General features: G+C 37.3%; 1 protein-coding gene across 1 annotated transcript in view; it reads left to right on the forward strand.

The window, feature by feature from the left end:
- DOCK4 (dedicator of cytokinesis 4) overlaps positions 1-16,043 on the forward strand; it is a 525,552-nt gene that overhangs the window by 310,098 nt on the left and 199,411 nt on the right. The window contains exon 12 of the mRNA XM_027838880.1: positions 546-634. Within this exon, the coding sequence (XP_027694681.1) occupies positions 546-634 (89 nt within the window). The remainder of the gene's footprint in view (positions 1-545; positions 635-16,043) is intronic.

Consider the following 16,043-nt stretch of genomic DNA (forward strand, 5'->3'; position numbering starts at 1 on the left):
ACCTAATTTTTATTGTAGAAGAAATCTATCATGACCACTGACTTCAGTAGAGACCAGTGTTTCGGTAATTTTTTGGTCTTGAGACTCCTATACATTCTTAAAAATTCTTGAGGACCCTCTCAACCAAAGCTTTTGTTTATGTGGGTTATATCTATTGATATTTACCCTTTCAAAATTAAAATACCTTAATCTTATTATGAAAATATTTTTTTACATCTAGAATCCTTGGTATCCCCAGATAAAGCTTTGAGAACCACTGGTATGGACAGTGTCACAGTAGCCACTATTCTATATGGATTTTTCTTTTGATGATTCAGTTTGTAACAGAGGTTTCCTGGATAGGAAGTGGACTAGGGGCTCATTTGGGGGTCCTGCTTATTTCAGAACGGTTATCATGAACATCATGATAAAATCTGACCTAGACCTTGTCTCAATGATGAGACAAGAAGGAAGTGTTTATGATCGGGAAGGTCAGATCAACTACTAAGAACATTGCTTGCTGTTATGCGTCATTAAGACTTAACAGGGTTTCACTGTTTTCATAGGTGCAACACAGAGAGTGAATGGTATCAAATCCATGAAAATATCATCAAGAAACTTAATGCCCGCTATAATTTGACAGGCTCCAATGCAGGTGAGTTTATGCTGTAAGCATATGCCCAGACTTTGGTTGTTTTTTAACATGTGTGCTCTTCCTGCTAAAAAGTGTTAAGCCTACATTCCATTTGCTGACTTTAGGCCTTCCACTATAATTATATTTAAAAAGAACTATTACAATTTTAGTGATAACACTATCTACATATTTCCTAGACCTCTGTCAAATTATTGCAAAAATCTATGAAAGAAGACAAAAGGCCTTGAACTTGTCCATGGGCTTAAGAGATCTAAAGGGATATAACTAAGAGCTAAATGAGAAATAGCCTTGGATCCATAGCTATTGTGTAGAAATTGGTGTTTCAAACCAAAATCTGTCATTATTGCCCAATAAAATCTTTTTCACTGCCTATTATTGGCTGCCAGCAAAGCATTTTTATTACAGTTGAAGACAAGCAGATTTGTCAAGATGTGACAAGAGGGAGAGTAATGGTTATTCTAATGGAAGCCCTTTTCAATCTTTGGGAACGGAGAGTATGTCAGCAGAGTGATGGACACATCATATAAAGAAACTCAGGGAGAATAGACCTAACTTTCACTAGTGCCTACTACAGTGGGAAAAAGAAAATAAAACACTGAATTTGGAATTTGTTGCTTGGACAATCATTCTCACCTGTGAAGATCTTTTTGGATACTGAATCTCATCCAACATATTAACAATCTCTCCTAGCAAATTTAATAAGCATTCCAACTGTAGCTTCATCCAGTTCATTTATAACAATGTTAAATCACAGAGCCAAGGTTAGATCCCTGGGACACTCAAGCGAGAAACGTCTCCCCAGCTTGATATCGAACCATTTTGGTCTAGCCATTCAGATGGTTTCAAATCCCTCTATCCAGCCTTACATCTCTACATCTTGTCTGCAGAGATAAGACTTTCTTAAATGTTTTGTTAGCATTTATGTAAACTGAATCTAAAGTATACCCTTGATTTGGCAGACTAGAAATCCATCAGAAAAGGAAAATTGTTAATAATAATGACCTAGATTTCTAAAGAACTTGAATGTTTACAAAAAGCTTGACACAGTGTAGGTGCTTAATAAGTGTTTGTAGATTAATTGATTGATTCCTAACAACTCTTTTGAAGTGGGTGGTACAAGTGTTATTACCCCTATTTGCGGATTATGAACAATCTGAAACAGAGTTGAAATGACATTAGCAGGGTCACACAGCTTGGAACTCTCAGAGCCAACGCTTACACTCAGGTTTCTTGAGTGTATGAGTAGGGTTCTTTCTGCAGCTCCAATTGCCAATTATAAGAAGAAATGGAATTTGAACTTTAGGTGACCTGATACCCAGTTTTCTGATTCTCTTCAACACCTCAGTGATCTTCTGTCTCATTAGTATCGGCTTTTCCTTCAGTCACAGTTGCTGTACCTACAAGGAAAAAAGCAAAGCAAACAAACAAACCAAAAAAATCCACCTCATCATTTCTAAAACCAGCCTGATAATATGTCACTGCATTTACAGAAGTTGATCCTCAGATACACAGAGTTAAGGGACTGTATTTGAAATCTTTTTTCATCTTGGCAGAACCTGCTGGAAACTGCTCTCGCCTCTAAGAGCTTTCACTGACTCAGGGTCACTTCACTGCCACAATGAGGTAGCAGAGGGGAGACTTAGGGGGAGAATGCTTACCTTATTGGACTATAGCATTAAATAATAATAATAGTGTCCATTCATTTAGTGTTTTAAATTAACCAAGTGCCAAGTGCATCCACCCTCTCATATCATCTTCACTACCATCCAGTGGGCTAGGGAATATGAACATTTTTTATAGCCATATTACAGATGAAGAAACTGAGTCTCAAAGAACTTGGATCACTTGCCCAAGATCATGCAACAAGTAATGGTCCAGTCAGAACTGGAAACTCAGATCATTTGAGTCCAAGTCCAGTACCATGCTATACTGTTATCAAATGAAAGAGTTAATGAAGATGGAAATGAAATGACTTTTCACTGGGACTTAATTCAGTTAAAGCTAAGAGTGTCTACATGTAGTTCATCTGACTGCTATAAACAACATTCCAGACTATTCTCAGTGGTGAGGTCAGTTACCTCCTCCCTCTCCCAAGAGATAGGGAGGAAGCCATGATTTGACCTGGTACTGATGTCCATCATGTATTTTAGACTGGAACCCGACACACTTTTGAAAACATTCATGAGCAAGACTCTGGGCACCTGCTATTAGACATCCTTGAGAGAAGTAGGAAGTGACTTAGTAAAGCAAAAGAAACTATTGAAAACAGTTATCAGTTCTATTATGGTTTCACATGTTGTAAAATTTTTAGAACAATAATATTAGTCAGCCATTCTTATATTAGGAAAATCAATATAAGAATCAGTTGAGTGTCACTTAACAGGAAGCTTTTTATGATTTTACACTGGAAATTCTTTTTTTTTTAATTTATGGAATAAAACAAGCATTTCCATAACATAGTACAATAATAAAGATGATTGCACACAAAACTACAAATCTAAAGAGAGTGGTGTATGACTTAAAGAAAGTCAATGATACATGATCACATGATTTAGATCTGTTGCCCCTTTGTTGGAGGACAGAGAAAACATGGTAAATCTCTCCTTTGTTGATACTATGAAGAATCAGGAATTTTAGGGAAAAAAACATTTTCCCTTGAACTTTACAAACAACGACAAAAAAAAAAAGAAAAGAAAAAGAGGACATTTTCACCTGCAATGTAGAACAGAAATAACATTGTACATGAAACTATAAAACTTTATATGCGACTTCCTTTTAATATATGTTAATGACACTGATGTTATATACACACTGTATATAACACATGTGTATGTGTATACATACATACACATACATAAAATAAATTTTTCATGTTCCTTCCAAGCCATCTTGTTTGTCTCTGTTTCCTTCTGGCACTTCTTTAAATTTGTTTTTTGGAAGGTCTGTCCCAATTGGAGACAGAAGAATGTAATGGTCAGGAGACTGGATTTGGAATTGTAGAATCTACATTGGTTCAAATTCTTCTTGCTCCCTATGTAAACTTCACCTCTTAGGGCCTTGATCATTTGTAAAATGAGGAGGTTGGAGATCATTGGATTTAGACCTATAAAAATATTACAGATCATTTAGTACAACCCTCATCTTTTGCAGATGAGGCAATAGGCCAAGACAAGTCAAAAGGCTTACACATGGTGACACAGCTCATTTGGGTGAGAGCCAGAATTCATAAGCAGATCCTCTGACTCAAGGTTTTTTCTGCTACTCTGCCCTGACTCTTTTCCTTTAAAAATGATTTTTTTTTTGGTTCCTGATGTTCTTATTTCTCTTAATGGCATTACCATTTGCCTACTCATAAAAGCAATGGAGATATAGCTCTGTATAATGGACAGAGAGCTGACCTCGGAGTCACTAAGCCTTGTCTTCAAGTCTTACCTCTGACAAATTGGGTGTCAGGGAAGACTAATCCCTTGGTATGAGGGCTTGCCAAGTGCTTTTCATCCACCTTTGGTGTCCATCTGACGCTCAACTCTTACCTGCGACTCCAAGAAACTGTAGCATGTGAAGCAGACACACCCTGATAAAACTGTCTCAACAGATGAGCTAAATAAGGTTGAAGGTAACCAACAGGCCTCAAACCTGTTGGTGAGTTAGGAGGATGTCTATCTTAAACATGTATAGACTTCCCCCAGTGGAGTGGGTGGAAGAGAATGATTTTTTTCCAATGGTCATGAAAGTGGCTGAATCAGGTGCTGTTCAGTACTTAGATCTTGGTAAGACATTGACGATGCCAAAGTCATCCACTGCATCCTGGGCAATCAGCAGTCATCTTGACTTTTGTCCTGGCATTGGACTTCCATAAATTTGGAAGAGACAGTGAGGTTGAGAATTCTGTATAACTCTGACTTACTTAAATCGAATTCATGCACAAGTCAAGATATCACCCTGTGATGTCATTGGTCCTCTTTGAAAACAGAGGACAAGCAGCAACATCGGCAGCATTACTCTGGGCGAGTGACCCAGGCAGCTCTAATACTCTAAACTTGTCACCTGAAATTCACCATGAAATGAAATCACAGGTTCCGTGTGAAACAAACAAAAACCAGTGGAGGAACTCAAAAGCCTCTTCCCTCATGTAATCACTCTAAGTTTTTTAATCTGTGAGTGCCGGTCTGTTTTGTCTTTTTCTTCTAAACCTTTTTGCTGCTTTTAGTCACCTTTCCCCCTCTCTTTTGTAAACATCTTAGTTCCAAGGATAGCACAGATCCTTGGGTTGTGTTCCCCTCCCCCACCTCATACATTTCCAGCCTCTTCTCCTGTGTCCTTATTGCTGATTTTTCATCATCTCCTTCACCCATTGGCTGTGGATATGTCCCAAAACTCATTCCCTAGCACTGTGTTTTTCTACATCTTTTTCCCTGGGACCACTGTGCATATCCAGCTGCTACCAGGATGTGAATTATTCTCCAGTATAGTGTTGCACTCTCAAAGAACCAAAAGAATGTCCTAGTGTGTTGAGTAGATATTTTACAGAAGATTCCCAAAAGACCTAAACAAAATTGCACAGGACCAGAATGCCTTAGTGCTTTGGGATCTGCATCAGTTGAGGGAGTTTCTACATCGTGGGTTCATTGAGCTATTGTTTATCAATTTCTGGTGTGTAGTAAACATTTAATAACTGCTCTGTTTCTTTCTCTCGGTCATGTCTGTCTGTCTATCTATCTATATACTTTAGAGCTTTGTCTCAGATAAATTTACCTCATTTTCTCTCTAATCTCATATCACCCTGTCTAGAGGGATAGCTCTATTTGACTGTCTTCAAGGCAAAACTCATTTGGGGCAGAGTGAAGAGAGAGAGAGAGATGGACAGACATTCAGAGAGAGAGAAAGACAGAAAGGGATGTAGAGATTAATGGAAACAGAGACTGACAGATTGTGTGAATAAATGCATCTGTTATGTTTCTTTCCCTCTACATTCCCATATTCCTCTTGCTACTAACAGCAGACTCTCTCCCTTTCCCACATATCTTGATCTTAGATCATTAGGTTATAGATTTAGAAATGGATAGGACCTCTGAGGCCATCTAATCTACTGCTTTTGTTTGACAGTTGAGGGAGCTAAGATCTAGTGAGGCTTAGTGATTTTTCCCAAAGTCACACAGAGAGTATGTAGCAGAGACAGCTTGTTTATTTATTTATTTATTTATTTATTTATTTATTTATTTATTTGCCTTTTGGTGAGGCAATTGGGGTCAAGTGACTTGCCCAGAGTCACCAGCTAGTAAGTGTCATGTGTCTGAGGTCAGATTTGAACTCAGGTCCTCTTGACTCCAAGACTGGAGCTCTATCCACCAGAGACAGTTTTTGAACCCAGGTCTTCTTCCCCATGCTATTCAGTTCACTTCTGACCTCTCTTTCTGTATCCTTTGATTGCAGAACGTTGTCAGATCTCCTGACTTTGGTTGATCAACTTGTATTTGATTTTACATTTCCATCATTTTATTCCTTTTTTATTTTCTCTTTTTCTCTTTTCAACCTCTGGGATGACCCCTGACCTTTGCCCTCTCTTTCAAATAGGTTTTAGGCAGAGCAGTAAGAATCATCCTCTCTAAAAATTACTCTAATATGTCATTTACCTTATCGTGGCAGTCCTCTCATGAATTAAAGCTCTTGAGCAAAAATTGAGTCTAATACCCCCAATGCCTTGGTATCTCCTCTAGAACCTAGCACATGCTAAGTACACAGCAGTCATTTAATAAATGTTTGAATAAATGATTGTTTATTTGTTTAATCTCTTTTTTCCATTGGATTTTAGTTCCCCAGGGGCAAGGATAGCATCCACTTCCTCTGGTATCTTGTTTTTTTCCTCATACCTGACTCTGTAGGCACTGGATGATTTGTCAATATTATTGAGTGAATGACTGACTTAACTGCCCTTAGAATTCTGAAAATAGTAGAAATGCAAAAAGATACGTAGTCTAAGCTAGAGAATTCCTACATGTCAGTTTACAATCTTGGTCTCATCCTTGACTCCTGACTCTTACTCACCCTATATATCCAGTTCATTGCCAAATTTTGTCATATAGATCTCATCTCACGCTTCCTCTTTGTTTGCCTCTCTCATGGATGATTGCTATATTTTTCTGATTGGTCTCCCTGCTTCAATATTCTTGACATTCAGTACATCTTTCACTCAGTAGGTCTGACCATATTATCCCATATCAGTAAATCCTAGTGGCTTCCTTTTATCTCAAACATCAAATTTAAAAATCTTTGTTTTGCATTTAAATCTCCTTACAACCTGACCCCTTTTTGCCTTTCCAGACTTCTGTATTTTCTGTATTTTGTTATTGTTGCTGTTGAGTTGTGTCTAACTCTTCGTGACCCCATTTGGAGTTTTCTTGGCAATACTGGAGTGGTTTGTCATCTCCTCCAGATAAGGAAACTGAGGCAAAGAGGGTTAAGTGACTTGCCCAGGGTTACACAGCTAGTAAGTGTCTGATGTCAGATTTGAACTCAGGAGGAAGAGTCTTCCTGTCTCCAGGCCTGGCACTCTATGCACTATGGCGCCACCTAGCTGCCCTTTTATTCTTCTACATATTGGTTCCAGTCGTGTCTAATTTTCTGTTTCCTGAACATCTCCCATTTCTATGCCTTTGTACTTGCTGTCCCCCTCTTCCTGGAATGTTCTCTCTCCTCATCTTTACCTCTTGGTTTGCTTGCCTTCTTTCAGTAGCAACTTTCTATAGGAAGCCTTTCCTAGTTGCTCAGGTGCTAATGCCTTCCTTTATGAGATTACCTTCTGTTTACTCTATATATCCTATGTATGTACCTGTTTTCCTGCTTGTCTACCTCATTAGAATATAAACTCCCTGAGGGCAGGAACTCTTTTGGAATTCTTTTGTATCTTACTCAGCACTGTTTGCTGATTCATTATAAGTGTTTCTTGACCGATCCATTGACTGCCTTTAAGACCTTCAGTCTAAAATCAGTCAATAAACATTTATTAAGCACCTACTATGTTCCTCCCACTTTGCTAAGCACTAGGGATACAAAAAAAGACAAAAGACAGTTCCTGCCCTCAAGGAGTTCACATTCTAATGGGAGGGTGAGTTCAGGGGGACAAGTAAATACATACATACAAAGGAGCTGTATACTGGATAAATTGAAAAAAATGCGGTGGGAAACTAAGCCAATTAGTGTCCTAACCCAGAATTCGAAGTTTAACTTCTGATACTGTCTTCTTTACATTTGGTAATATTCTACTGAACCAAAACTTGGTTCTCAAATTTAATGGCTCTACAAATTGGGCAATTTATCAGTGTCATTTTTAAAATTTTTTCATATTATTTTCATATTATTTCATGGAGACTGGTACTGAAAAAAAAAACCTTTGAAATTTAATTTGAAAATAAATTTTTTCTAAGCTGGCCAAGTTGTGTTTCATTGATGCCTTTTTTATCTCTAGAGTTGTAATCCTGTCCATTTAAGAATTTTTACAGTTAAATAGTTTGACCCTTCATGCTTCCCCTCCCCCCATGAGATGTGTTTTCCAAAGATACATTAAACCTCTTCATTGATTATAGTAGTTGGGTAAAGTAGTATGAATGTTACATCTCATTTCTGAAGATATAAATTTAAATGAATTTAAATTTCTCTGATTTTATGTAATTATAACATATAATGGCACAATGTATAGCACTCTAGGCCTGCAATTACAGCTCTGATTTCTGTCCTACGTGAGAAAAAAAATGTCTTCATCAATTAGTAGAACTTTTCTTACTTGGGATTCCCTTTGCCAAACTTAATCTGAGTCCAGTCATTACCCACATCAAAAATGTTCACAAAAACATTTAATATTCTTAGAACAAATGGTCATTGTGAATACCATTTCTAACCTTCAGGATCAAGCTGAATTTTAGATTTTTAAGAACATAGAATGATACTGACTCAATTAGATTGACTATGGAGAATTCAATTGCCAGGGTTGGGATGAAATGTATCCCATAATTATTAGATTTTGAGCTATGAGTTGTGACAGTAATTATCACATTTTAGCATGTTACCTGTACATGTATCAGATTTTACTACCTATGATGTCTAAAGTACAAAAATCCCAAATTAGGAAATTTTCTATTGAAGTAAGTTTCTCTAGGAATCTCTCTTTGTCTCCAAAAAGATGTGTTAAGTTTGTAATCTTATGTTCTTAACAATTTTCTTTTTTTGGGGGGGGGGGCAACTGTGATATAACAAGAAGGAAAGGAATTGGTAAAGAAATATACTTGGCTACAGGTTCAATTTTAAAGTTCATGAAGGTAGTAAATACTGCTATGCATAGCAGTGGAGAAGGTTGCTTTGGTATGTCAACTCATTTCCTAATGGAAGATAACCCCATGAACTTGTGTCCCCAAAATGCTATTTTTCTTCCTTATATCAATGGCTCATCATTATAATTAGAATCATAATATTAACTTCTTTGACTTTAAGATGCTCAGTTTGGAAATCATTTTTCCAAATAGAATTAAGAGCCATGTAGGAATTAGTGGCGTCACCTATTGGCCAGAAATATAGAAAGGGAAATTATCACTTTATTTCTTAATTATAAAACCAGGTTCTTTTCAGGGTTCTCAAAATCTTTAGGCCTCGGTTTCTCCTTCTGAAAAATGAGAATATTTCCCTGGGTGACCTTTAAGGTCTTTTCTGTGTCTAAATCCGTGCTGCTATAAGTCCAAGTTGTAAAGAAAAACAAATTCAAAATAAGTAAGATATGAGACCCATTCAATGGTTTCTTTAGGTGAAAAATCTGAGACATAAATGAACAGAAATAATGGTGAAATTTGTTTTCTAACTGGGAAAGTATGACTTTAGGGTTCATTATTAAGTGGGGAAAACACATGGTGAAGGGCTAGAATTTCATTTTTAACATCAAAAATTAAATTATACAATTTAAGTTCTATGGGTATAACTACTTTTAAGATTTCATAATTACAATCTGCCTTAACAGATTCAGAAATGCTTTCCTTTCATCATCCCTGAGGTAGAGAAGTACAAGCTCTATTTCCCACACTTTAGAGTTGAGGAATCTGAGGCTCAAAATAGATTAAGTGATTAAGTGATTTAGCCAAGTTTACACAGCTTGGGTCTGAAGGAGGAATTGAAGCCAGGTACCCCCTCCCATCTCACTACTATTTCATACTTACTGTCACTGTAACATAACAGAGTATTTTTTGGGGGGGCGGGGCTAGGCAATGGGGTTAAGTAACTTGCCCAGGGTCACACAGCTAATAGTAAGTGTCAAATGTCTGAGGTCAGATTTGAACTCAGGCCCTCCTGACTCCAGGGCCAGTGCTCTATCCACTGTGCCACCTATCTACCCCAACAGAGTATTTCAATATAATTTTTTCACAACATAATTTTAAAGCCAAGTAGCTTGGAAATCAGTTGGGGTACAGAGAGGCAAAGAGCTTGGTACTTTAATTTATAATCTTTTTACCCCAAACTATCAAAATGGTGGTTTCTCAGGCACCTCATACAAATGTTGACTGTGAGCTATGAGTATGGCTAATGTCAAAATAACCTCACCAACTCTAACTTTTTTTTTAGTTATCACAAAACTGAGAATTTCTAGTTAATAGTTTTCTCCCCATGACAAAACTTTCAGCCTGTCTAGCAAAAAGCCTAGTTCTATTTTGTTGAAGTCAATACTCTCATATTATTTCATTTCTTTAGTCACATTAAATCTCTAAATCTTGAAGCAAAAAGACTAGTCAAGTGGTAATTGGCAAAAGTTTAGCATATATAGCCAGAAGCAGAGCTCAGAGAGGAAGTCACCAATGACAAGTTTGGGCTGCCAGTGGTGAGCCAACTTACTGACACTTACTTTAATTGATGCCTTAATAAATATTTGATCCCCTTTTTTGGTGTGAAGATACACTTACCCTATGGAGATAGTGGCCCCAATTATGCCATCTTGTCTTATGAAGTCTTTAATCCGTATCTTTCTATGAAATATTCATACAGGGTCCCTTCTATGCTCTGGAGGCTTTCTTCTTACTCTCTTAATATCTCATAGACACCAAGGCAGTATTGGGCAGTCCATTTGTTGTCTCTCATTCTCAGTATGTGACCAGATCACCTGCTTTTTTAGTCATACGTATCTCTGGTGATATCTTTTACTCCAATTTTTACATATCAGTCATGAGTGGTGACTTGCTGTACCACTATATACATTGATATAGGCAATGCTATATCAAATATTTGAAGGCCAAATTAAGTTAAAGAGAAAATCTGGACTGATTTTTGAATAGTTTCTTCTTTGTTGTCTTTTGCATTAGGGTTTTTGCATAAGAAACCTAACAGATTAAAATTCATGTTAGGGAACTAACATGGTAAGGTGGAAAGCATATTAGCTTTGGAATCCGCAGTCCTGTCTTCAGATCCCATCTCGACACTTATTAACGTTGTGATCTTGGGCAAGTCATTTAATTCCATTGGACCTCAGTTTCCTCATTTCTAAAATGAGGGAGTAGATGGCTATTGAGGTCTCTATTAGCTCCACGTCTATTTTCCTGTGATCCGTATTGGAAAGATCAATAATAAAATGAAGCTGGCTAATAAAAGAGTGTTCCTGTAGGATCCAGATATTCCCGTTGTGCTGGTCAGTAATAATAACTTATATAGGCATAACATTTTATAGTAGACTGTCTTCACTATACTCCTGTGAAGTCAATAGTACAAGTATGCTTATTCCCATTTTATAGATGAGGAAACCAAAGCTGAAATGTAAAATGATAGGTCCGTGGTCAGGAAGGTAATAGATATTACACTTTGGTCTTTAACTCAGGATTGCTGACTACAGCCTGTTTTCTTTCCGTACCCTGTAGGCAAAGAGATGGACTATACAAATTAATATTGTTCAGAAACTACGTATTTACATAATATTCATAACAGGAATGTAACCTTCTTATAAGACCAGTCAAATATCGTACGAGTTAGGAATATATATGTAATTTTTTGCCCTTATTAATTGGATTTTTGCTAAGAGGAGAAGCTTCACAGTTGAGTGCATTCATGATTAAAGTGAAAATTAAGAAAGGCCCAGCAAAAGACTCAGCATTGTAAGGTACTGCTTTTATAATTGCATTTCTTAATCTCTTTCTATAAATAATAATTTATTCATTTTAATTGAACTCTTCAACAATGGTGGTTCTATTCGCCAAACGACACTATATGCAATAATTAAGATCTCTCATAAAAGGAATTTTGACTTTTTCAGTTAGAGGAAAAGCTAGCCAGCACATTTTCTTTCTTCTTAAGGTGAGATGAAGGGCACTGATAACCATGTGTTTTGCTGATCAATGGGGGAAAAACAGGTTATTGAGCATTCCACTGACACTCTAGTTGTTAGCCATAGATTGGCCAACAGAGATGGCTTGGATCATCGCAGAAAAGAAGGCAAATTGGTCTTAGGAGAGTTGTGACCTGTAAATTCCAATGACTTATTGAATTTCTCACGTCATACAGAATAACATGTAACTATAAAATAATGTTACTATTTCATAAACTAGTATACTAGACCTTCTATATTCAATGAGTGTTAGCCCTTCAAAGTAGTTGCCTTCAAAGGCTATTCACTTTATTCCAATGATACCACCATTTCTCAAAACTTTAACTCCTCATATTTCTTCAGGATTTCAGTAGAGTTCAAAAAATATTGTCTACAATGGCAACCTAACTGGAGTAATTATATACCCACTCAAGGAGACTGTACTGCAAAGGGAGTGAAAATATATCATTTGGATACATGTTTTCACGTCTCCTTAAACCAGTTCTTGACCTGGGGGTTTATGAACATCCAATTTCAGGGGTTCTGTGAATCTGGATGGGGAAAAAAATTATTTTCACTAACCTTTAACTGAAATTTAACATTTCCCTCAGTTATTTAAAACCTTATTCTGAAGAGAGATACATAGGTTTCACCAGACTGCCAAAGGGATCCTTGACACAAAACTGGTTAAGAACTCCTGATTTAAACTAATGAGGTTGTTTTTAATACTCATACCTTAAATGCTCCATTGTCGTGGATCTAACCTGGCATTTCTCTTTATAAATTAATATAGTATAAGGGATTGGATGTGGAGTCCTCATAGTGCTACCATTAACATTCTAGATATAGCAGAGGTATTTTTTAAGTACAGTTTTCAAATTTCAGCGAAATGACTTAGAAGCTAGAATATAATTGTTAAAGGAATGAATAACTCTATCTTTAGGAAGTTTTGCTGACACCTGATGGAAGTTAGTGATGTTGCAAGATGAGAAGCTTAACTCTTCATGCTGTGTTTTGCCTGTTTTTCCCATGTCAGATTATTATCAAGAAATATTATTTCTAAAGTGACTTGAAATCTGCTTATCACCATTTGTCACAATGTTTTTTTTCGTATTTAGTTTTTAAGAATGTTATTCTTCCCTCTCTGTTCTTGGAAATTTTTCCATTACATCCTTTTCATACTTTCATGCTGTCCTGATAGTTCCGCTTCCTTTTTTGGCAGTCAACACTTTTTTTCTGATATTTTTAGATCGTCTTCAGTCCTTCCTTCCTTAACTTTTTTTAAATAGCTTTCCTTTTAAAAATATGTTGTTTAGCAACAGTTTTTCCTTAAAAAATCACTTCTTTTGTTTTTTCTGATTTCATTCATCTGAATTCATTACAAGTTGTCATGATTAGTTGTAGGAATATGAATTCAGAATGTCATGAGAGTGCTGTCTTGAGTGTCATGCTGTGAAACCTTCCTTCTTGAGAATACTTGAAAAGAGGATGAATAGCAAAAGTTGCCCTGGTGGTCATTCATTTCCTTTAGTAAAAGTAACAGGTGAGCTCCATGCAAATTGAAAAGCAGATGAAATCTGAGGGAAAATCAAGTTGTACATGACAAGCTATATCTGACAAAGACCTCAATATTGCAAAACTGGTATAAGATGCTGAAATGTGTTTGCTTCATTTAATGTGCTATCAATACATGTTATTTGTAATTTCTTACAAACTCAGGCATGTATATGCATGCTTCCTTTATGTGATTAGGTAGAAAACAGTTGATCACAACACATACATATGCATGATTACATAGATGTATATCAAATATAATTATAGGGCACATTATCCCCATCTCCCTTCCTACGTACTCATTTTTGAGTTATGTGTTTCAGATGAGATGATATTTATAAAAAATTGCTGAACACATAGTAGGTGCAATATCAGAGGCAGCTAGGTCACTCAGTAGATTGAGCATTGGGCCTGGAGTCAGGAAGACCAGAGTTCACATCCAGTCTCAGACATTGACTAGCTGTGTGATGCTAGGCAAGTCATTTAGACTTGGCTTGCCTTAATCCAATGGAGAAGGAAATGGCAAACCACTCCAGTATCCTTGCTGTGAAAACTCCATGAACATCAGAGACCACAGAGTCATGAAGAGTTAGACATGACTGAATGACCAAACAATAACATGTAATTTGTGCTATATATATTCTAATTCCCTCCCACTTATATCTTCATATCAACCCTGTGAAGTAGAGATGCTAGGTATCATCCCCATTTTACATCTGAAAAAACAAGATCACATGAGTTAAAAGATTTGCTTAATCAACCAGCAAACATTTATTTATAAAGCATTTATTCTTGCATGCAAAGCCTTCGAGAGCACAAATTCTTCCTCTTCCCTATTTCTGTCAGAGGCACTACCATTCTTCTAGTCTCTCAGGTCCATACACGTGGCATTTTCTTCAACTCCCCATGCTCCTTCAATCTGTATGTCTACTATATGCCAGACATGGTGCTAGATGCTAGTGGATGAAAAGAAAAATGAAGCAGTCCCTCAAGGAGCTTGCATTCTCTTTGGAAAACAGTATATACACCTGTAAGTAAAGGCAAAAGACAGAAAGAGTAAAAAGTAATATCTGGGTCAGGCAACTAGCAGCTGAGATAAATGAGGAAAGGCATCATCCACAGGGCTTCTTAAACTTTTTCCATTCATGACCTCTTCAGCACTTCTTAAACTGTGAGTCATGACCCCATGGGGTCATGAAGGAAGTGAGCTAAGCTTTGCAGAAAGTTAGAGATTCTAAGAGGTAGAAGTGAGGAGAGACTGCATTCCAGGCACGCAATGAGAAATGTTATGAGTGAGGAGCAAAAAGTAGACAAGGAAATGGCAACTGAGACTTGAATTGCAACTTCAATGCTCTTTCCATTGAGATATGCTGCCACTAGTCAGGAAGTATTGATTAGACTCTACTTTGCATCCAGCACTATGCCACCATCAGAGACAGTGGTCAATTTAAAAGAAAGAGAATGCACGATCCTTTCTCCTTGAAGATCTTCGTACCTTCATTGGGGAGGAGCTCAATTGTTCATGTACATGAAGGAACCGGAGAACAACAGAAAGCATCATATTATTGAAGGCTAGATTTTATGGTATAAATGCTAAAGGAGATCCATGGAAAGAAAAAAAAAAACCTGATTGTCAGCAGGGGCAGTCAGGAAGAAGTTTGTCATTTTTCTCAATTCCAAAGAATGTGCAGGATTAGATCAATGGTGATGAAGTGGGGTATAATCTGGAAGCTAGGGAGTATCATGAACAGAACTAGAAATTGAGAAATGAAGCACTATCACTTTCCTCCCATCTCTTGCCTCCAGGCCTTTGCATGTGATATTCCCCAGGCTCTCCTTCCCCTTTATTTTTGGAGTCCTTAGCCCCACTCACGGTGCAGCTTAACTTCCATATCCTTCAAGAGACCTTTCATGATACTCCCAGTGTTAGTCCCCCTCCTTACCCTCACCTAGTTTGATTTCTGCCCGGTATTTACAGGTTTCACCCCCTAATTGCATGCAAAGTCTTTGAGCGCATAAATTCTTCCTCTTCCCTATTTCTGTCAGAGGCACTACCATTCTTCCAGTCTCTCAGGCCCATGCACTTGACATTTTCTTCAACTCCTCATGCTCCTTCAATCTGTATGTCTACTTAGTTGCCAAGTCTTCCCTTGTTTTATTTGTACAACATTTGACTCTTCTGCTTACATTTTCTCTCTAGCTGGGTGGCACAGTAGATAGAGTGCGAGTCCTGAAGTCAGGAAGACTCACCTTCCCATGTTCAAATCTGGCCTCAGATATTTACTAGCTGTGTAACCCTGGGCAAGTCACTTAATTCTGTTTGCCTCGGTTCCTCATCGGTAAAATGAGCAGGAGAAGGAAATGGCAAAGCACTCCAGTATCTTTGCCAAGAAAACCCCAAATGAGGTCACGAAGAGTTAGAAACAACGGAAACGAGTGAACAACAATTCTTCTCATACATACATCAACCATATTGCTTTAGGCCCCATTACTTCTCACTTATATTTTGTCAGTAGCCTCCTAACTGGTCTC

This window comes from Vombatus ursinus, unplaced genomic scaffold, assembly GCF_900497805.2.
Source record: "Vombatus ursinus unplaced genomic scaffold, bare-nosed wombat genome assembly UNPS02014830.1, whole genome shotgun sequence".
In the NCBI taxonomy this organism is placed as follows: Eukaryota; Metazoa; Chordata; class Mammalia; order Diprotodontia; family Vombatidae; genus Vombatus; species Vombatus ursinus.